Below are 23,885 nucleotides of genomic sequence, written 5' to 3'. Positions count from 1 at the left end.
GAAAAGAGATCAAATATATTGCTCGGATTTAAACTTTAAGTCAGAGACCTGTAGATCGTCTAATTCGAGTTGCCGTGAAATGTTCGAAGCGCCGCGCGAGATGCAGATGACGCGGCACGGCAGCAGCAGCAAGCCAGCAGCTGATCGAGCAAAGAGGAGGTTAAAATAAAAAAAACTGTATTTGTTTCCCATGGTTTCACTGTTTAAGAGGGGGTTTCGGAGGAGCGACCGCATCTCCTTTTCACAACACGAGCGGCAGAGACACGAAGTGGCTGGCGTGTAGCGCATGCAAGGGGTTGGAGTTGGCGAGTCAAGCAAGCAAGGGGCAAAGCCCCCTAGTATTCCAAAAAGAAATATTTTTCTGTATAACAAACTGCATTCACCATATCATGGAAATTAGGAAAAATCAGATTATAACTAAGTTGAGTGTGCTATAAATATTTAAACAATATTTTAAACGATAAAAAAATGAGGTTACTGCTTATGTAATTTTTGTACCTTCTTTTTGCTAGGAAATGAGGGGCAGTACCCCACTTGCCCTGAATGCACAGAGGACGCTGCTATTTACAATATAGTGTTGGTGAGAAATCAATCCGCTACTCACTGTTATGAAACCTTTACGGTGTTTATTGTGGCAAAATAGGATGTGAAATTACTGTTTATGTGGCAATACTACAAATCGCAATAACGGCACACGTTCTGAAAAGGCAAGTTTGTTCAATAACCTTTAAGTATTGATCTAGACCTGCATACCACTCAGTCTGTGTGTAATCAGTTATACGTTACAGGACAGTGTGCTATACTGCAATCCTAGGAATCCGTTTTATTCTGTGGACATGTCTGGTTGGTGTACTCTCAACAGTCTGCAGCAGTACAGTTATGTGAGTAATCTAAGCTAAAGATACAGAGTTTGATACTTTGTAATATACATTAAACTGCTTTCTAGTTGTGCATGTAGCCATATGCTTTTCTTCACAATCAAATTTTTATTGAATTACGGGGCTCTGCTCCCTGCTCACCTCGCTCACCAACCCTCGGGCAGGCTCTATGCGCTACCCTCTTCCCGGCTCTGCCGCTCACGTATGGGGTAGCAGATGTACAATTTAAACAGATTGATATTTTCATGGGAATTGTTACATATTAATAATAGACCTACCTATTTTACATTACAGCGAGTAATTAACCATAGTAAAAAATAGTAAAACGTAATCAATTGAAAGAAAATTATGTTTCATGTTGCGTTAGAGGTATTCGTTGCTTTATATGTTTTCGTTCTGTTTGGCTTTGAAATTAACACACAAATACTTTTTAAACTTACACTTTTACTGTAAAAAGTCAGCAAAAACAATATGTGGAATTAACTTTTTGTCAATATCACATTGAATTTTATTTCCGTGTTTGGACTTACATCGTGACAACACAACGTATAACTGCCCGTGAGTGAATATCGTTTCTTTCTCTCAAATAAACCGACTTTTTCGAATGTTTGTCCCTGTGATTTGTTAATTGTCATAGCAAAAGCTATTCCAACGGGAAACTGTAAACATTTTAAAACAAATGGCATATCAAGATCTCCTTTGGTGTCTAATGTGCTACATTACCTTTCTTGTCACCTGTTAAAATTTCACATGTCAGAATTGTTCGAACAATTCTGAATACAACTAATCTTGTCCTATTTCATAGCCCATCGCTCAGACATAAATAACGCCATAACATTACGATCCGTCGTCCTTTCTACAGTAATTTGCGCAGTGGAAGGCCAGACGGTGTTAATGGTTGTAAATATCTTCCGCACCATCACCACCAACTGTTTTAGCAGAGTCTATTGATACACATTTAACCAATCTGATGTGTAACCGATCGACATTTTTGCCGTTAATTTGTTTGACTTCATGTTTTCTCGGTGCTAGATTTGCCCATGTACTCATTTTTTTCTGTTGACAACCCTTCGGGATGATTATTGGACATAAGTCTTGTTTTATTGGGAACTTAAAGTGAGGAAAACGTAAAAATTTCTAAGACTTCAGAGCAAAGGAACTGTGTCTGACAAAAGCATTCACACGAATGAGAGGTGAGAAGACCGTGGGCAGTTAATCATAAATGGTCGAGAGGAGGGCGGGACTTGAAAAAATCTCTTGGTCTCATCTCAACATTTTCTTTTATAATAGAGAGACATGTATGTGTACCTTGAAGAAAACTGATGGAAATGAACTTGCAAACATTAACTTTTGGGATCACATACAGTATGGCTTATTGTAAACAGCTGGCCCCCCTTTTTTCAACTGTGGTGGACAGCCGGGGCTCTTACCCGGCTGGGACACCCCAACCATGGAAATGCTGATGGAAAGAGTATTTTCAAGACTGTCTGCCCCCGACTGACAGAGAGCAGCCCCCCTGGCTTCCAGAGGATCAAGGGTGATGAGCATGGGAGCTCAACTCTACTGGGGCCTGTGGCCACCGCCAGTGGGGTGCCTGGACATTTGCAGGGTCCTATGTCTGCCACACCTGGAAGTACTGCCGGAAGAAGCTCGTTGGGCACCTGGACTCCTTCTGTGTGCCCTATAAAATAGCCAGTCAGCACCACTCAAGACCCAGAGTCGGGTGGAAGAGGGTGAAGCTTGCTTCAGGAGGAGTGGAGGCAAGAGAAGGAGAGAAGAAAAGGGTTTTGTGCTGGACTGTGCAGTGGGAGCTTTCTGTACTGTGGGTAGCAATAGAAAAGCGCTTCCTCACGTGAATAAATGTGTGCTGGGTGGCAAACTCGGGCCTCTGCCTGTCTGTGTCGGGTGAGGGCAGCTGTACACACCCTAGTGGTCCACACAACCTACCATGCAAAGGAGCTGTCCAACTGAAAATGGGAGCTTCTTAACTCTTTTTGACCGGCTCCTGCTCAGAGTCTTCTTTACTGTCGTAGTGGCACCCGAGTCCCTGCAAACTCTAGTCAGGCAACCATTTATAATCTGCATTTAAAACTATTGCACCAGTGCTGCAAATGCCTAAATAAGCACAGTTTCTAAAGGCGAGTGTAAAAAAGACAGATTAAAATATTGCTTGATGAGGCTCATGGCGGGCACGGAGTCAGTTGTTGCTCAGAATGCAGTTAGTACCAACTGCAAGCAAGCAGGAAAATGACTCAAGCACATACAGTACTCTTCTTGTTTCATTGCTGTCTGATTACTAAAAATACTGTATGGTCAGAAAACAACTTTTTGTAAAGAAAATGTTTTTAGGTTTTTTGCATCTCGTAAATTTTACATCCAAATCCATCACAATGAACCACCAGTATGAACACAGTTATTACCAAATCTTAAAGGCACATACCTAAGTGTTCCTTGAGGTTCTGATTTCTGTGTAGTAAGTGCTGTTTGCAGGGTTTGAGAAGACCTTCTAGGCGCTAAGTGTGTTGAAAACCTATTTACTGGTGTTACTGGTCTAGGAATTCTACTTTTCCAGCCCAGGGTTTCATGTTCTGTGTTCTGCTTGTGTATCTTTTTGGTAAGCGAATCATCTGAATCATGAGTATCTTCCTCTGAGCCAGTGGTTGATAATGTTTCTGAAGCTCTCCTCTGATCGTCTCCAGAAGATGCCGACGATGAAGCAGCTGAAGCCATTCTTAAACGTCCTTGCCGTTTTTCCATGATTAGACGAACCAGATCTGGCTTTTTTGCCCGTTTGTAGAGCCATTCTTTGGAAGAGAAAGAAGCTGAATGCTCTGAGCCGGTGTCATCTTCAGAGAGCAAGATAGGTATACGGCTCCGATGCTTGGATCTTAGCGGCTTATTTGGCACAGTCATCTTAGCAGGTGTACTGGGACCTTCTAACACAGATTCAGCATTAGCATCTCCTACTAGAGGTTCTTCTGGTGGTGAAGCCAAATCTTTCTGGACTTCTGGTTCTCCATCTGTAAGGACTAAATTAGGCACACTATCTAATTTATTCTCAGGTTCTATTTCTATTGACACATCCAGGCCATTTAGAATTTTGTGGTCTTCCGAAGGAATGACAGCACATACTGAACTGCCGGCTTCTCCCTCCTTTTCAGTAGAGCTTAAATCTCCATTCTCTTTAATTATTTCCTGCTCCGGGTACTCTTCCTCTACCAAAGGCTCATCAACCACTCCAAAGAAGCCATACTCATCCTGCCTTAGCTGCTGGCCACTGGAAGACATGATGTTCAAGTGTGACTTTTCAGCAATATGGACAAATGTACGCTCAACTTTGGTGAAGGGAGAGGATGTAGTGCTAGCTGGGATCAGAGGTTTTGGTTCAGATTTTAGCACAGATGATAAAGTTCCTGGCTCTGAAACATCTAATTGGCTTCCCATAGGCTGTGGCCTCTCATTCTGAGGGGTGATGGCAGCCATTGTTCCTAAATCTACATCTGGGGCCAAGTCTCCAGCACCTAATGATTTTCTTACATCTCCAGGAGAAAACAAAACAAGTGTTTTGGAACCTTCTTCCATCTCCATATCCCCTTCTACAGTGGAGGCTCTGCCCTTCGATTCTTTCTGATCATCGGCCAGAAGGGTGGACGGTGCCCCATCCTGACTACGCTCGGTACTTTTCTGACTGAGCTCACTGCTCGACTCGCTACGTGGAGCCAATTCTTCAAGAAGCACATCCTGATTCTCTTCTTGTTTTTCTCCGGCTGGCATCTCACGGCGATGTGGCAAATGGCCAGTCAAAACCACCGTTAGGAAATCCACCTTTTTAGTTCGCGGAGGATGTACATTGTGCTCTCTTGGTATTTCGGAAGCCTGGTCCCTTGCTTTAAAATCCTGATAAGGCAGACATGAAGGCACCATCAATGGCAGGCCATTATGCTCAAAGGGTTTGGGCGACAGTATCTGCAAGAAATGAGAAAAATGAAATTAATCTTTACTTATATGTGAACCACACTGTCCTCCACTTATTGGACTACACTTTGTTATATTAAAATATAAGGCCTTAAATGCCAACATAACGTCTTACAAATCCATTCAGTCAGTCAGTTAGTCAGTCATTATTCTTTAAATATAAGTAACTGAAGGGGTAGCTAGTTTTAAGGCAATTTATTTTAAACTTTAATGTTACTTTAACCTACCATAATGCAAAAACAGAAGTAAAAAGATCAAATGTCCTTTTTAAATAGTCACTTTAATTTTTCACAAAGCTACAATTACAGGACTCTACGTTCCTAAGTACTTGGCATCTGATTTGATTTCAAACCGGGATGTCTTCCATGTAGGTTGGACTCCTTCACCGTTTGTGAATGGGGGGTTTCTTTTAGGGTTACCACTTTCACCTCACAGTCAAAGGACTGATTAAGTACGACTGTGTGTGTGTGTGTGTGTCTTCAAGGGTTGGGTCTTATTTCGTGCCTACAGCTTTTGGAACAAATGCACATCTCCATGTGTTTGTAGTGGAAAAAGTGTCGAAAAAGGAGAATTGGAACTAAATTTACTCTCATCAAGAGACACAGCTGCCAAATGCAAATATTTGGCACACACAGCCAAGCAGTGCTGTAAAAAAAACAAAAAAAACATTGTCAACCTTAAACCGTCAAGTGCGATAACTGTACAATTTAACCTTTTCCATAATACTGTTAATAATGTGACCAAATAATTTGAATGTGACTCTTCAGGCCATCTGCTACATTATCAATTCACTTAATGTTACTCTTTTATCATGCAAATAACATTTTTATTACTATTTAATTTAATATTGTTTCTTTGTATCAGTATACTGCTGCTGGATTATGTGAATTTCCACTTGGGATTAATAAAGTATCTATCTATCTATCTATCATAAAGTGACTTTCATATCTATCTATCTATCTATCTATCTATCATAAAGTGCCTCTCATATCTATCTATCTATCTATCATAAAGTGACTCTCATATCTATCTATCTATCTATCAATCAATCAAATGCAATATTAGTTTATCTATCCATAATATGAAACACTTAGGATACATTTCCCAAGCAAAGAATCAGGTTCTTTAGTCAATAGAACTGTTGAAAAAGTAGTTATAAGTGACGCGATGAAACCAACAACTGTTTTTTTTTTTAGCTCTTTTCTTTCTTTTCGTTTTAACGGTTTGTCAGCAGTTACACGGTATTAACGTTCAAGTTTTAAGTCAAAGATAATAACCTGTTATAATAACACATCTATGACATATTCAACACCAATTGCAGAAACGGAGAAATGAACTTAAACGTTTAAAACAAAAAACGTTTTGCTAAATCAAATCGAGTAAATATTTTTACATGAAAACCATCTGAAGTTTAAGGTAACGTCATTCGAGTGTTACCAGATGAAGTGATTTTAAATCGGAGCTGAACACGTGAAATTGAGCTTATCTGTGGAATCAAATGTATGTTGTGTATATATCTTACGAAACAGTCTGTTTTTTTTATTGCTAAATTTGTAAAAAATCAATGTATTTATACTGATTTGTTTTCCCAAAGACAAATTATTTGTCTTTGTTACACATTTTCTGTGATTATTTGAAAGAATAAAGAAATACAAAAGACACAAAACTTTCCAAAGTAATTCCTCAATTCTTTTAATAATATTTTGGTTGTATACAAGCCTTACCAGATTGTCTAGATTACATACATGAATAAAAAAGGCACACAAAAATCATTGCACAGCTTAATTTTTTTTTTTTAAATTGTTCAACCCATTTGTGATTTCAAGTTTTTCTCCAATACAGTGTTTGCCATATATACAGCGGATAAGCAAATAGTTCCATGCTAATATACATATAGTGTATTTTTATATATATATATATGTATATATGTACATTAATTTATTGAGTTTTAGTAAAAAGTTTAAAATACATGCATTACTTGTACTATTACAAGCCTACTGTACAGTGTTATTGCATTAAAAAACAGATTACACTTCTAACAAAAGGCTTTTGTTATTTCATTTTCTTAAATGAAAAGACACTCACGGATCCCAAACTGTGTATGCTACTCTTTTTCTAACATTCACAAAGCAAGTGTCAAATACTTAGTGCTTACAGTAGACTGCAGTAATGTGGCTTTACCTTCAATTATGGGGTAAGCATATGGTGTGAAATTCAAAATTGAATATTGTGAAGAGCAAAGCTTTGTGCTGGAGACAGGAGTTGTATGAGGAATCCTCTTCAGTTTACATCAACAAAAGCTGGTGATAATGTATGAGTGTGCATAGTTACATACAGTCTTTGTTAATTATGGCTTCCTTTAGCAAGTTTTCTATTTTTGTACCAGAAGGCAAGTGGCACAAGTGCCCGGGGAGATACTAGAAAGGCAGTGCTGGGAGCTGTAGAATGGACTCAAAAAATGGACGAGGAGAAAGGCGGCTTCTCGATGTGCTCCCGTTGTAATGGGCCAGAGAACGGGGACAATGTCTGTCCTGATATTTCTGTTTTGTATTACCTATGAACCTTGCTACAACTGTTTAAAAATTAACCGTATTTGACTTTAAAGATTTACACGATCAACAGATGGACACTTTAACACAAAACTGTCATGAAGCCAATCAATTTGAGAGGAAATAATATTGGTTTGAGTTGCTGCTTCACATCAATGAATGAGAAGCAAGGAGAAATAAAAAATAATGCAAAAAACATGCATTACTTTTAAGTTATATGTTAGAACAATAATAAAAAAACACTACCCTAGTCTCATGAACAATCATTAAAAATGCATTATTGACATCGTAAAAATAGAGGGAAGTCTTTAATCGGTGGCTGTTAAGTAAATGTACGCCGAAGGGAATAATAAATAAAAATATATGCCAACATTAGAGTCAATTATGTTTGAACTACAAATTATAAAATTACCGATTTCTTGGGTTCATATAAAAACTGAACCAGTTACCAGTTCAAATGTTAAATAAAGTTGACTGAATTTGCCTACTTTAGCAGAAATCATTTGGTTTTGATCCGTGAGTATCCTTTAACCACAGCAAATTAACAGAAAAGAATAGCAACACAAAAATTTCTCTCATTCACACCAATAATGTAATCACTCTATTACGTTTTCATGAACCTTATAGGTGTTTCACAATCATGTTAGTTGTTCAGGAACTGAAACGGATAAAATTCACAGAACGGTCAAAGTAAATTAAGGATTTAACAGTTAAATTGTGCAGAAACCTTCACGAGACACTCCATGTTAAACATAACTACCGTACCTCTGAAGTCGCGTTGGTTTGAATCACTTTAGTTGGCAAATCTTTAAACAAGCGTGGTGTGACAGTTACTAATTAAAAAGAACATATATTCAGTTTACACAAGGATAATAGCTAAACCAGTTTAATTTGGAGTTGCATTAACCAGGTTGAATATTAGCAGCACATTATATGGTCGGGGTCCTCAATCACGGTCCTGGAGGGCCGCAGTGTCCTAATTAGAACTCAGTCCTTGCCGATAATGGTAGTTGGTCTTTAACTCTATACCTTGTTTGTGCTTTCATTTGTCAAATACAAATTTGAGTTCCTTTGTAGATCAGAGGTCCAAACTTACAGCCCTGGAGGTCCGCTATGGCTGCAGGTTTTCACTTTAACCGATTTCTTAATTAGTGCTCTTTTATTTACTACTAATGCAATACGTTTTTTGGGCTTCATTTTAGTCCCCTTGCCTGTTACCATTCAGACCCCTTAATTGCCTATTTTAGATTTTAGCAGCTGCATTTCAGTTTTAATCGTTGCCCGTTTTCTTAATCAGACATTAGTTAATAATGAGACGCAGATAACCAATAAACCAGCAGCTCTCCATCTCACCATGAAGTATCTGTGATAAAAATGTTTAGAAATGAATGAGAGGGGAATTGGAAGTTTAATTAACATTAAGTTTAAATCTATTCTGGTCCACAGAACTCCTGGATAACGTTCTCACAGAAGGAAACTCTACAGTGCCATTAAAACGGCTCTTGGATGAATACAATCATTAACAAGTTAAATGGTTCAATACCAAGTTTCATTATCAGCATGGACTGCTTGGAATAAAAACCTGCTGCCACTGCGGCCCTCCAGGACCGTGATTGAGGACCCCCTGTTATATGGTGTTAAAATTAAAAATAATAAAAGATTTGTATTCTTGGACAGAATGTTAACATTCACATCATTCTGATTTTAACAACATCACACCTTTCTCTATATGCATAAGCTCTAAAGGCAAGTGAAATTTTATTACATTTAATATTGCCTATCTGAAATTAACTATTAAAACACTAGCAGCGGTTTTATTCCTAGAATTTACTTACACAGTCATCTGATCATAAATTCGTTACCTATATTAATTGATTAATAGAGTAAAGAAAACATATTACTGCATTTTAGTTAAAGAGAATGATTAGAATTAGTTGTAGCTGTTGAAAGGAATCTGCAGTAAAATCATTCAGCAACCAATAATATTTTTGGTGGGCTTCTCAAGGTTAATTGTAATGAAATTCAACCACCTTTGGCATTTTAATTTGCTGACTGAGTGTTTATGGAGTATATAACGTTCTGTATGTAAGTGAATAATGGGATACATTTGGAATGATTACATTATATTTCAGCCTTTAAACGTTGATGCTAATTAAGCAACTGACTGGTTTAAAAATGCAGAATGGAAGGAAACTTTTTTTTATCTGGTAGACAGTTATAAACACTTTTGAAAGCCATATCCCTGATTTAGACCGCAAAATATAAATGGCATTTAAAAATGACCAGGTGACGTCTTCAGGGCCGGGTTGATGTGGTTGTGTTTTACAAGCTGGTATCAAATTAAGATAACGTAAGCAGAACAAGTGTAACATAACGTTTAGTGCATGGATTTGAAAATAATCAGCAGTCCAAGACTACCACACCAAATACTCTTATTAAGGCTTGATTATCTCTGTTAAGCTATCCTGTAATGGAACCTCACAATCCCGCTACCACTAACACAACCATGTATAGTATAGTTAAGTGCTTAAACCACAAAGAAATCAGAGAAATCGCACACACGTACATCTATCTAAAACAGCAAACAAATTTCAAAATAAAACAAATTCATTTGTGTCCTAAATTGGTGAGTTATACTAAACAATGCAGCATTTGCATTGATAAGTGCAATACATAATATTACAATCAAATTAAAATCCCGTGGTGATGTTTCTCGTAACTATGTACAGATGTCTATAATACACAAGTGATCACGTAAATTCCTCACAAGTGCACTTACTTCACTATAATCAGTAGTGTCCTTCGCAGTCAAATAGAATTATTCAGTCAACACCTTCTAGTTACAGGTGTCTGATCATTTCTGAATTGTGAATAACAGTAATATTGCACTTCAGTGGTGGAAGAAGAACCTACCAGTACTTTTAAATAGCAGCAAAATATTTACTTCCCTTAGTACATGCTTTTTTTTTTTTTTTACAATTACTATTACCTTCTTTTACATTCTTTGGAAAGAAGCATACTGGGTAATATACCTTTTTTCAAAACTACAGACTTGGAATAGGGTACATTATAAAAATCAGCCATGTGAAGTGCAGCCGTAAGATGGAGAGGTGAACTACATTAGCAAACTATGACTGCTCTTTGTTACAGCAAGTTACGACAAAAATGAGATAATTAATGATTCGCATCTAAGTTCAAAGCAAATAATTGCAGTATCCACAAAGTGGAGACTAAACATTCAAGTGTTTTTAACAATAAATTAAGAAAATCAAGGTCCAATACAAAGTCATTTATGTTCCCATTCCATATAGTGGCTTCACCTAAAATTTTCAAAGTATATAGACAGATAGCTAATCATTTGCCACAGAATAAAATCCTGGGATCTGGGTTAAGGTGTCTTGTATGTCTGTAACCGCATTAAGCATCGCCAGTAATAAGTTTGTTCTTTTAAAAAAAAAAAAACAAAACCCTGGGGTGATTAGATGATATAGTAGTTTAAATCAGGGTTCTCAAACTGTGGCTGCAGGTTTTCATTCTAACCCTTTTCTTAATTAGTGACCTGTTTTTGCTGCTAATTAACTTCTTTTGAATTCCTTTTATTTGATTTGCTCTTGAAGACTCAGACCCCTTAATTGTTTCTTTTTCCTTCATTAGCTGTCAAACAATAATGAGATACAAAATGAGGGTCTTGTTCAGAAAGCGGACGCCACTTGAGACGGTCTTCCCCTCGCCCAAACACTAACCTTAAGGTCAATAAAATAGGTCCCCGATGTTAAGTCACTATTTTAGGGCTAACATGATAACGGAAATGTGAAACCTACTTATATATCTAATCTTAATTATTTTGAAACAACCAAGTGTTGTCTACTTTCTGAACAAGAGCCCAAAATGAACTGTGACCATCATACAATATCTGAAAATAAAGAAAGATGAAGGTCTCAGGAATGCTGATCTGCTCAGGTACCCAAAACATTTTAACAGAGCTCTTAGAAAAGAGAAAATCAGTAATTTCGGAAATGTCTGCTATTGCACAGTGACAGAGCAGCAACAAGCCAAGGAATTAAAGAACGGGTTTAATTAACGACGAGACTCGGCACCTAATGAAGCAAACGGTTGGAGTTTGAGGCCCTGACTTAGTTGGTCTTCTGCTCTGTTCTCACTCACTTCACATTTCATTCCTGTTTGGGTGCCATTTAAGGAAAGAAATTCAGAGGAACGAATCATAAAAAACAAGTCAATTAAAATGAATGGAAACGGAGTTAATTAGCAACAAAAACGTGTCAGTAAGAAAAGGTGAAAATGAAAACCTGCAGCCACCGTGGTCCTCCAGGACCAGAGTTGGGGACCCTATCCTGCTCTGAGGCAGGGGTCGCCAACTCCGGTCCTGGAGGACCACCGTGGCTGCAGGTTTTCATTCTAACCCTTTTCTTAATGAGTGACCTGTTTTTGCTGCTAATTAACTCCTTTTGAATTCATTGTAATCAACTTGCTCTTGAAGACTCAGACCCCTTAATTGTTTCTTTTACATTAATTAGCAGCCAAACAATAATGAGATACAAAATGAGCCAAAACAGGACCAGCAAACGGTGACCATCATACAATATCCGAAAATAAAGAACGGTGAAGCTCTCAGGAATGTTGATCTGCTCAGGTCCACAAAACATTTGACCAGAGCTCTTAGAAAAGAGAAAATTAACAATTTCGGAAATGTCTGCTAATGTACCACGAGAGCAACAACAAGCCATGGAATTAAAGAACGGGTTTAATTAACAACGAGCCTCGGCACCTCATTAAGCAGCTGGTGGGAGTTTAAGGCCCTGACTTAGCTGGTCTTCTCTTCACTCACTCGCTTCACATTTCATTTTTGTTTGGGTGCCATTTAAGGAAAGAAATGAAGGAATTCAGAGGAATGATGAAGAAATTCAGGGAAACAAATCTTAAAAAACAAGTCAATTAAAATGAATGGAATAGGAGTCAATTAGCAACAAAGACAGGTCACCAATTAAGAAAAGGGATAGAATGACAACCTCCAGCCGCTGTGGCCCTCTAGGACCGGAGTTTGAAAACCCTGATTTAAATCATGTAAAACTTTATACTATCAACATATATTTAATTATGCATTTTTTTTAAAAAAAAAATGAAAGAAATCAGTTTTGTACATTAATACGGTAGTGCCAGCTATCATATGTATAGTTGCGGATTTTTTTTTTTTTAATGAGCGAAATCAGCTTCAAACATTAAACCGGTAGTAACAGCAATTTTTATTAAAAAAATAAGCCGTTAAAGCAGTTTTTCTAAATATTGCATGTAATATTCCTTTTTAAGCATGTTTCAAGAGGAGGACAGCACATTATTAATCATGTATTCTCAAAATCACACAGTTAAGAGCAGCTTTTTAAATCGGGTGAAAAGCCTCTCACCTCAGTTCGGGCTTCAAGCAATCTCTCCTCCAACCCTTTCCATTTCCTCAGCAGCAACAATCTCCTTGAATGGGGGATTCAGGCCAGCCTGTTCGTCAGTCAGCTCTCCCCTTTCCTTTTTCAAGAGAGGTTTCCTAATTCTGTACTATACTATTTACTGCATAAACAGAGCTTATTGGAGTGTTAACAGGTACAAAAGCTAATGTAATGGATCGTCTACAGTATTTGAATGAGCTAATAGCATTTTATTAGGGTGTACAATTTAGAAATATCTTCGACCAAGTTTTTTTGGAGTCGTGCCCATTACCATATGTAGCTCAGCTGTATATTTACTGTATAAACTGTTCGTTTTTAGTATTAAATTTCAATTCTAAATTTCCGACACTGAAATATAAAGCATCAATTGGTACTTCAAGTTACAAGCTCAATAGAAATGTTACATGTGTAAGCTGTATGGCATTCTGTACAATCACCCGTTTACAATGTTTTTATTACATTCTTCATCATAGTATAGTTACTTGTAACTTTCACAAAAGTATTTTTGCCATAGCAAAAAGCACAAAAAAGTTTTTGTTAGCTTTATATAAAGTGCAGCAGCAAATACATTTTGCAAATTATTGCATTCTTTTGAAGAAAACATATCAGTGAGTAATAACATGTGTAGCATCATTTTGGTACAGTTATGGTTTCCACAGACTGTTTAGCGTCTGAATGCCTTTAGCCATTTGAAGAAAGGATGGTAAAAAGGGCAGCCTGCAAACTCGGACAGGGTAAAGCAGGTTTAGGAAACGAATGAATGGGCGACTCAAACATGTGCAGGGATGCATTGATGTCAACACAATGCTTTAAAATGCTACACAACTTAAGTCGATCTATCAGTTCTTAGGAAAAAAATATTTCGAGTATGGATTTACTTGTCACACTTTAGGTATCCATTGTAAAGCAGCTATTAACAGTCTACCAATATTAGTGTATATTAATAATGATAATAATCACTAAAAATAATAACCCTATTGAAATATATTGTTACTTTTCATTGTATAATATTAAGACTTAAAATACATTTGATAACATTCTGACTCTTAATAGCTGCCTATAAAATACCTGCATAAAAGTGTTACTCTTTTTTTTCTTATTGGGAAAAAAAAAATAAAACTTCATAGATTCTGAGTGAAATGATAGTAAAATATTTGAAACAAATGAAAATATTAGCAGTTATACATTGTTATTATCCCCAGTGTACAATTCATTTCTGTAACTGTCTTTCAGCTTGACCACTTTTAAATCTCAAGGATAACTATGAATGTCATGGCTAACCAAATGTATACTAACATTTCCTCATGTAGTTAAAATAACAAAGACAACACCCATAAAGCGGGACCCATTTTTAAATGACAGTTAAAAGACCATGGATGTTCCTTTGCTCCTCCTGAATGTAAAAATTACAAACGTCATGTCGTAATTCAGCAGGAAAGAGACACTCAATTATTGCCACCACAAGAAGTGCAAAGACCTGCAGTGAAAGTTTTCAAGTATCTGGGCACCTAAAGTGGGCCGAGGAGTAGAGAAATGGCGTATTTTTTTTTTTTTAAGTTAAATATTTGGAAACTGAATGATGAACTAAAAAAAGCTAAACTTTGAGAGTGGTTGTTGTGATTGCCAGACTACTGGATTTCAACCATAACATTTAAAATGAGGTGTGTTAAATGTACAATTTGCAAGAATACTAAAGTAGGCAGTATAGTGGCTCAGAGGGTAGTGCTGCTTGCCTCGCAAATAAATCTGCCGCTTGGATGTTTGCTTTGTGTCGTTATTGTCTGTGAATGACTGACTCCCTGCCCATGATTATTACCTGACTATTAGGAAATACACTGATTTAATATATAAAGACGAGCGTGTTTGTTTGTCCAATATGCAAATTTACACCACTGAACGCGTCCCACCAAACTTTGTACCGGTGCTCCATTTGTACAGGGCCAGGCCACAGGCTATGTTTCGCTTGAAAATTTTTATTCCCTGCATTTTATTAGGGACATAGGAGGCCATTTTTGAACAAGCATGCAATGTGGTTTAGTCGGGCAGGGTCGAGTACTCCTACGAGTAGTGTATTTATATGCTGTAAAATAGCTTAAATAATCAGATCCTGGGGACTACTAAAAACGTGAATTAGTTACAACTTAAAAATATAATAAACATTTCTGAATACTTACTTGGGCTCTGATAACTCTGAATTACTAAACTCATGTTTACAGAATGCAATAATGATGCTGAATTTGTGATTGAACGAACCATTTCTTTCTTTAATACAGACTTTATACTACAGTTAAAAGATTTCAGTATGAAACAAAAAAGTCGTAAAATTTGTAATAGTTTAAAAAGTGACGCACAAACTGTGTCATATTAGAAGTGTTACCAGTAAATAAACAAATCTTTTGTAAAGAGTTAAAAATATAGGGGCACATACTGTACAACATTAGTGTCGCTGTCAGCCGACATACAAATTAAGGATCTAGCGTGTTACGGTACTCATATATACGACAGACTGAGGTCAGATTCAAATTTAATTACTCAATTGTGTCTTAGGCCTATTTTGCTCTTCTTAGTCATTAGTAGCTGAGCCCTTATAATGTCAAAAAAGTTAGAACCTAATAAAAAAGCAATTAACAATCCTTTTGCCTTACTATTCCATAATCGAAAAGCACCATAGCTTGTACATTTCTTTTAATTATCATATTTACACTACGGGTTTTCATGATGTTTTCTCTGGTATGTGAGAATGTCGCATAAAGTAAACTGAACATTTTAATGCTGATTCGCTATATGAAGTTTAGTCCTGGTAAATGGTCATGGATAACCTGTATGAGATCTAAAATTATAATTATTCTACATAATGTTCAGCACATAAGTGTGTATGATCAGCACATGAAGTAGTATACCAACCTTGTGGTGAGGAAGCACATATTAGTGATGAGAAAAATAGTATAAAAGCATGTCTTTAAAATGTTTCTATCTGTTGTGCCATTGCAATTATTCTGAAATAAGCAACAAAAAAAAAAACACAAGAAAATGAATTAGAGTTCCATTCACATTTTCAATTCCTTATCCCAACAGAAGCAGGAACAGGTCTAAAAGTAATACATTTCTGAGTGATGGGATTCTGAAGGATTAAGTCATGGAAACCTGTCCATAGAGCAGCATCATTTTCAAAATTTATTAACCTATTTTCTGACTTTTTTAAAAGTAGTAGTTCTTCAACTTTATTTACATATACAGAGACCTACTGTGTATTCAGACTATACCAATGCACTAAGGATTTGTGTTCGTCTTGATATTTTTTTTTTTTTTTTATACTACAAAAGTAATTTCTAGGGTTCATTTACTGCACTGAACTGTGAGTGCACTGTGCAGTCAAAGTGTATTGCATGAAGAAAGTCTATTCATTTATAATGTGGGATGGATATTGATTGATGAGTAGCAAATTCAGGATTTGTTTCTTAATTTGGCCAACATCTGCTGAAATTGCAACCTGGACATATTGAGGACTGAAGGTCTAAATCTTTGACTTCCAGATAAGAGAGGCATATGCCTTCGAGGGGGTATGCGAGCAGGGCTGCTTTCTGCTGAACGACTGCGCTGGAGGAAAGTGCCACCATTGTGGGGATAGTGCTCCGTTTCCAGAGTTGAGGAGGAAAACACATAGGAAGCCAATCTTCTCAACTGGTTGGACCTCGGGGAAGTATGTTGGGGTTGCCTGTCCTCCTCCAACTGAAAAAGACCAATAAAAGTGGAGGAAAAGGTGTCAGGCGGAGAAGACTCGCTTCTGCTTTCTTTTGCATGCTGTTGAAATCTTCGCTGATGCTGAAGATAAAAAAGACCTTACTTCTATAATTATCCTAAACTACCCAATTATTGTTATATAACCTAGAGAACAGACAGACATTTCTAAACAGTATTACAGCACTGCTAACTATTTTGAGTAAGATACTAATTTATACTTTTAAGACTGCTTATGCACAAGAAAAATATTTCTAATGATAATTAGATCATACTGTCATTTGAAGCTATTATAGTATTTTGATAAAAGTATACTACTATATATGGCAGATTATTTGCACTGGACACATACAAGTTAAGACTCATGTTCTCAAATACATTACAAGTACAATTTAATATATGTGAATTTCCATTTGAAGACATTACGCATTAATGCTATATAAATGTCTTCACAGATGCATATTTACATAAGCAAAAGCAACCTTTTAATTATACTGTAAACAAGTTGATTTACATTAAGCCAATGTAAATATTTCACATTTATTTATAAAAAGAGAAGAAACTTTATAGTATAGTACAGCTATTCATGTATTACCTTAGAATGATATTTATATTATGTACGCCTTGAGCAGTAGGGCTTTGCAAATTACCCTTAAGTATTTTTATCAGTATATCTTAACATTTAAGTAATGCAGGACAGACTCAAATAAATAGTACAGTAACTGTATTTTTCACCTTACCCAAATATTTTCTTCTTGTTTTTGAACCCATTACAAAAACCATACTGGCCATTAGTCATCCTCTTTACTAAAACCCCTGTGTGCGTCCAGGTGTCCGTGTGTGTGTGTCTTTTGGTGAAGTGCGCAAGCGCGATGCTCGGTGCGACACGCACGACCGGCATCGTGGACGCACACACACTGGAAGCTGAGCACACAGTGAATGGCGTAGCCGCGGCCACGCATGATGAGCAAATAGAGGACAGCATTGCTGGGGAGAGTGCTGATTGGGTAGTCGCGGCCGCGCACATAAAATCCATTGCTGGGGAGACGCCACACATACTGCCCCGTGACTGTTTACTAACTGACTATCTACTAACAACATGCCACCCAAAAATAAAAGGACACGTCAAGTAGGACAAAAGACACAGACACTCAAATCTTATATAAGTAACATCTTCTGGAAGAACGGCCAGCTCAGCAAGTAAACATCAACAAAAGAAAGGCTGAAAGACAAAGAAAAATACGAGCAAATAGATCGATTGTAAAAAAGAAAATGAGCGTCAGAATATTCCCCGTATGGATTTGGCTCTATCCTCTACTAATTTAGCCTTTTCCAGTTACATTAGCCTTTGCCATAACAATTATTAAAGCTCAGGGCAAACCTTAGAAAAAGTTGCCATTTACTTAGCAGAACCAGTATTCAGCCACGGTCAGTTATATGTTGCATTATCAAGAGTTAGAAGTTTTCCAGATGTTGTTGTCAACGTTGTAGAGTGTTTACAAAAAATGTTGTCTATAATGAAATTTTATTGAAAAATTTCCTGAGGTAAAAAAATAAAAACATTTTCCTAAATATCTTCTTCAGATATTGTGTATTACAGATTGTTATAAAGTTTTACACTAAGGCAATATTAATTATACTCACTGTATTGTCATATACGTTTCTATTTTATTTTTATTATTTTACTTTAGGCTTCTTGCAAAAATATTTTTAACAAAAAAATTAATACAACAAACAGAATGAGGTCAAGGTCCCTTGCCATTTAATACAGACTGTTCCTAATAATGTTTATGCACTACTGTTCTAGCGCCCGTTATTGTAACGGGCTTAATGTCAAGTTAGATAAAATTAAAAAAGAATACACTTCTTCACTTAGTTTAAGAGTAGACTTATATCCTGTATTTTGATTGTACCTTTTGAAAAGCACTACGGATTTACTTGTGAGAGTGTTGATCAAATATGGTTCCTTTTACTGTAACAAAGGCAGTTTAAAAAAAAATACTTAAAGCAACACTACTTTCAAACGCTACATTTCCACACATTTAGTTTAGGTTTTCTAGTACTATGCATGTTCACAAACAGAGGGAGCTACCCTGGCAGGACTGGGTGCCCTGGGAAGGGTCGTCAATTCAGCCAAAAGCACACTCACTTCCACAAGGTCAATTGGCCTAACATGCAGGATACAGAAAGAAACAATGCCTGGCAGGAGAGAAAGTGACAAGGCCTGAAATGAAACGCGACTCCAAGGTGTTGTGAGGCAGCACAGTGTTATGCTACTATACCATTCAACTATTAGCTTTCTAAAAAGTTATCCGATTGTCTGGGTTTACTTTTCAAGTTGTGTATTAGTTATTATTTGTTAATTAAATGAAACATTTTTTTTCATCATTTTTAACAGACTGTCAAAATCTACGAAGACAATCTAATAACATATTACTTAACGCAATAAAGGGTCTGGGGGGCACATTAATGCAAAGTTTCAAATCAACATTAACCTAACATGCATGTCTTTGGAAAACAGATATGAAACACTGAGTGTCCTGAATAAAACTCATGCAGGCACAAGGAAAGCACATGTAGGATTCAGAGCTAACTACTGCATTTACATGTTGCCCAAGATTTAAACATTTTTTATAAATATCCATCCATCCATCCATTTTCCAACCCGCTGAATCCAAATACAGGGTCACGGGGGTCTGCTGGAGCCAATCCCAGCCAACACAGGGCACAAGGCAGGAACCAATCCTGGGCAGGGTGCCAACCCACCGCAGGACACACACAAACACACCCACCACCCACTACGGCCAATTTAGAATCTCCAATCCTCCTAACCTGCATGTCTTTGGACTGTGGGAGGAAACCGGAGCACCCGGAGGAAACCCACGCAGACACGGGGAGAACATGCAAACTCCACGCAGGGAGGACCCGGGAAGCGAACCCAGGTCTCCTAACTGCCCGTTTTATTAATATGATTTTCATTAAAAAAAAAAAACTTTGTTTCAATACATTATCCTTTAAGTTGACAAATAGATGCAATATGACTATCCTTCCAGAGCAGGGGTCTTCAACCTTTCAAGTACTACTTTTACAAAATGAAAATGGCCGAGAGCTCCTCATGCTTTCTAACGTTTATTCTCATAGCTTATTTCAACCCAAACAAACTGAATAAGCTTGTTGTGCCTGAACATTTACAAAATGTTGGTGTCCGCAGCTCACATTTTGCATTAAAACAGCACAAAAAAATATCTAGCTCACCTGCAAGTGCATTTTGTATGTCTGTATGCTTTTTCTAGTGTATCTCACACTACTGAATTAAAACATCAATGCTGTCAAACAAAACAATGCAATTCCAGATACACAGATATGACTTATTCATTTGTCATTTTGTTCCATGTCACTGTGTCACTTTATTCACATGTCCAGTGAGTGGAGCCACTGAGGTTCATCTCATGGAGTCATTTAAATGTTCGTCTGTCAGTCGTGTTCTGAACTTTGACTTCATGACATTCGTGTCAGACTCACAGAGATATGGAGACCCAAACAAAGCAGACATTTTCAGGGCTGCTTGGTGAAGATTCTTATAGTTACCCGGCTCTACTAAGCGCCAGAAATGCTGAGAATGCTGTTGAGACTCTAACTGCACATTATTTTGAAGGTTTACTAATATATAATAATATCTAAACTCCAACGTCTGTCTGTCTGCTTTTCATGAGAAAACTACTTAACAGATTTAGATCGGGTTTGTTTCTATAATTTGCTTGAACATTCCAGTTAATTTTGCGACTTCTCTCATTTCGCTATGTATCACAGTTCACCTGTGGTTCCGATTTATTTGCGCGAATCCGAGAAACACGCAGTGGGCCAAGGGGCGGGGCCTTCCTCTCTCACTCGCCAGCTTTGGGGCGTGGTCCTTAACTCCGCTTAGCTAGCGAACGAGAGAACAATTGAATTCAACTTTGTTTGATATTTAAAATAAAGTGTTACTTGGGTCTTGATGAGTTTGAGTCCGGATATTCTCTGAAGTGTATGCCACATTGAAAAGATAGATTGCATTTCAGATTGTGGATTGTGATTTTGTGTTAAAAGGATTGTGATATGATTTTTTGAAAAGATCGCCCACCCCTAATTTGACTAATCAAGTGTTCAAATTTGTGTAGGATTCATTAACCCTTTGGTGAGCTACTTGGAAAGGGGTTGCAAGTTACCAGTAGCTCGCGAGCGACGTGTTGGAGACCCCTATACTGATTCATACAAATTATTTTCCTTCAATAATCATTGAAAGACAATGAAAGGTTCACTGACCTCACTCATTAAGAAGATTCTTACATCTTGGAAGAAGCTTGAATCACAGCTTCCTGGCTACCTCTGTAAGCTGGCAGAACTGAATGTGTGAATTCAAGTTCTTACAATCATTTAATTGTGGAATGATTCATCTTCTTAGGCTCATCCATTCTATATATAGACTACACAAACATTCTAGAACAAATTGTTGCATGGCTTCAATATGGAAAGGAATATTTGTGAGTTTTGCTTAAGTTGTAAGAAACTTTTCTACAAGTCAGCAGAACGTCTGTTGATAGCATAATGGCCCCAAATAACAAGCAATGCACAAGTGCATTAAGATATTAAATCAGAGATCTGTGCTATCTGTAGTTTATGTAGACTTTAACTAATATTCACTACAAAGTGCTTGACAGTTTAGTTCATCAAGATAGTTTATAAATGATGCAGTGAGCTTCACATTTTATTGCATTGATGTTCCAGTTAAATGCACACAGAGTCTTTGTATTTGTGTATGAATGCATGTCACATACAAGGAAAAAACGTTCACGGTTTGGGAGTGTATTGGGTTTCAGGAACAACAAACCATTACAGAAGAGTGAGATAGTATCTATTCAGATGTTCGCTAAAGAAATGTGAAGTATTTAGGCATATTAAATCTGTAATTTACAGATTGCAACCTTCTACAGTCTAAAACTCACCAATATCAAAAAGACACTTTTCCCATGTCTACTACACTGTCTGGCCAAAATAAAAGTCGCCACCTGGATTTAACTAAGCAAATAGGTACGAGCCTCCTATTAGAACATTAGAACAATCTAGACGAGAGCAGGCCATTCAGCCCAACAAATTTCGCCAGTCCTATCCACTTGTTTCCTCCAAGAAAACATCAAGTCGAGTTTTGAAAGTCCCTAACGTCTTACTGTCTACCACACTACTTGGTCGCTTATTCCAAGTGTCTATCGTTCTTTGTGTAAAGAAAAACTTCCTAATGTTTGTGCGAAATTTACCCTTAACAAGTTTCCAACTGTGTCCCCGTGTTCTTGATGAACTCATTTTAAAATACAAGTCTCGATCCACTGTACTAATTCCCTTCATAATTTTAAACACTTCCCTCAGGTCAACTCTTAATCTTCTTTTGCTTAAACTGTAAAGGCCCAGCTCTTTTAATCTTTCCTCATAATTCAACCCCTGTAGACCTGGAATCAGCCTAGTCGCTCTTCTCTGGACCTTTTCTAGTGCTGCTATGTCCTTTTTATAGCCTGGAGACCAAAACTGCACACAGTACTCAAGATGAGGCCTCATCAGTGCATTATAAAGGTTGAGCAGAACCTCCTGTGACTTGTACTCCACAGATCGTGCTATATAACCTGACATTCTGTTAGCCTTCTTAATGGCTTCTGAACACTGTTGGGAAGTTGATAGCTTGGAGTCCACTATGACTCCTAAATCCTTCTCATAAGGTGTACTCTCGATTTTCCGAGATAATTACTGCATGGGCGATTATCTTTCAGCTGGCAACAAGTTATTTAACCCCAACTGGTGCAATGAGTTGCTTCTCATTTCTTAAACAACCATGTTGAAAGACACATCTCGTGGTCGTGGAAAAGATGTTAGTCTGTTTGAGAAGGGTCAAATCATTGGCATGCACCAAGCAGAGAAAACATCTAAGGAGATTGCAGAAACCACTAAAATTGGGTTAAGAACTGTCCAACGCATTATTAAAAACTGGAAGGATAGTGGGGACTCATCGTCTTCGAGGAAGAAATGTGGCCGAAAAAAAATCCTGAATGATCGTGATCGGCGATCACTTAAACGTCTGGTGAAATCAAATCGAAGAAAAACAACAGAAGAACTCAGGTCAATGTTTAATAGTGAAAGTAAGAGCATTTCCGCACGCACAATGCGAAGGGAACTCAAGGGATTGGGACTGAACAGCTGTGTAGCCGTAAGAAAACCACTAATCAGTGAGGCAAGATTGGACTCTGGAGCAATGGAAGAAGGTCATGTGGTCTGATGAGTCCAGATTTACCCTGCCCTAGAGTGATTGGTGCATCAGGGTAAGAAGAGAGGCAGATGAAGTGATTCACCCATCATGTTTACTGCCTACTGGCAGTGCTATGATCTGGGGTTGCTGCAGTTGGTCAGGTCTAGGTTCAGTAACAGTATGTGCTCCAAGAATGAGGTCAGCTGACTACCTGAATATACTGAATGACCAGGTTATTCCATCAATGGATTTTTTCATCCCTGATGGCACGGGCATATTCCAAGATGACAATGACAGGATTCATCGGGCTCAAATTGTGAAAGAGTGGTTCAGGGAGCATGAGACATCATTTTCACACATGGATTGACCACCACAGAGTCCAGACCTTAACCACATTGAGAATCTTTGGGATGTGCTGGAGAAGGCTTTGCGCAGCGGTCAGACTCTACCATCATCAATGCAAGATCTTGCTGAAAAATTAATGCAACACTGGATGGAACTAAATCTTGTGACATTGCAGAAGCTTATCGGAACAATGCCACAGCGAATGCGTGCCGTAATCAAAGCTAAAGGCGGTCCAACGAAATATTAGAGTGTGTGACCTTTTGTTTTGGCCAGGCAGTGTGTAATAACTTTGCTACTAGTATTCTACTAATGTTTTCACAGCCCAGTGATATACAAAGTCATCATGTCCAGAATGAATAGCTGAAATGGACGCTAATGATAGTTTCCTCAATTTTAAACTAGCAATGCCATTCAGAGGCGTAGCTAGGGTTTTCAGCGCCCAGGGACAACTGAAGATTTCGCGCCCCCTCCTGTTTGCCAAAATGCAATGGGGAAGGAAAAGAAAACTTTAAAAAATGTATTTAAAATACTGGTATTTTAAGAAAAAAAATTTCATATTTTTTATTTTAAATAGTTTTAAATTTTTAAATATTTTAATTTTTTAAAGCACTTTTATGCATATATTTTCAAGGTTTCGCTAAATTTATAAAGATAGAACGAAGTAAAATAATTAAGA

At 37.4% G+C, this 23,885-nt stretch overlaps 1 protein-coding gene across 1 annotated transcript in view; it reads right to left on the bottom strand.

Moving 5' to 3' along the window:
• The window catches only part of ttbk1a (tau tubulin kinase 1a), a 161,657-nt gene that overhangs the window by 5,342 nt on the left and 132,430 nt on the right, over positions 1–23,885 (bottom strand). Inside the window, exon 15 of the mRNA XM_039738448.1 lies at positions 3,319–4,844. Coding sequence (XP_039594382.1) covers positions 3,319–4,844 — 1,526 coding nt within the window. The remainder of the gene's footprint in view (positions 1–3,318; positions 4,845–23,885) is intronic.

This window comes from Polypterus senegalus, chromosome 16 (genome assembly GCF_016835505.1).
Source record: "Polypterus senegalus isolate Bchr_013 chromosome 16, ASM1683550v1, whole genome shotgun sequence".
Lineage (NCBI taxonomy): Eukaryota > Metazoa > Chordata > Cladistia > Polypteriformes > Polypteridae > Polypterus > Polypterus senegalus.
Note: the sequence above shows the minus strand (reverse complement) of the source record. Positions and strands in the feature narration are given on the sequence as shown.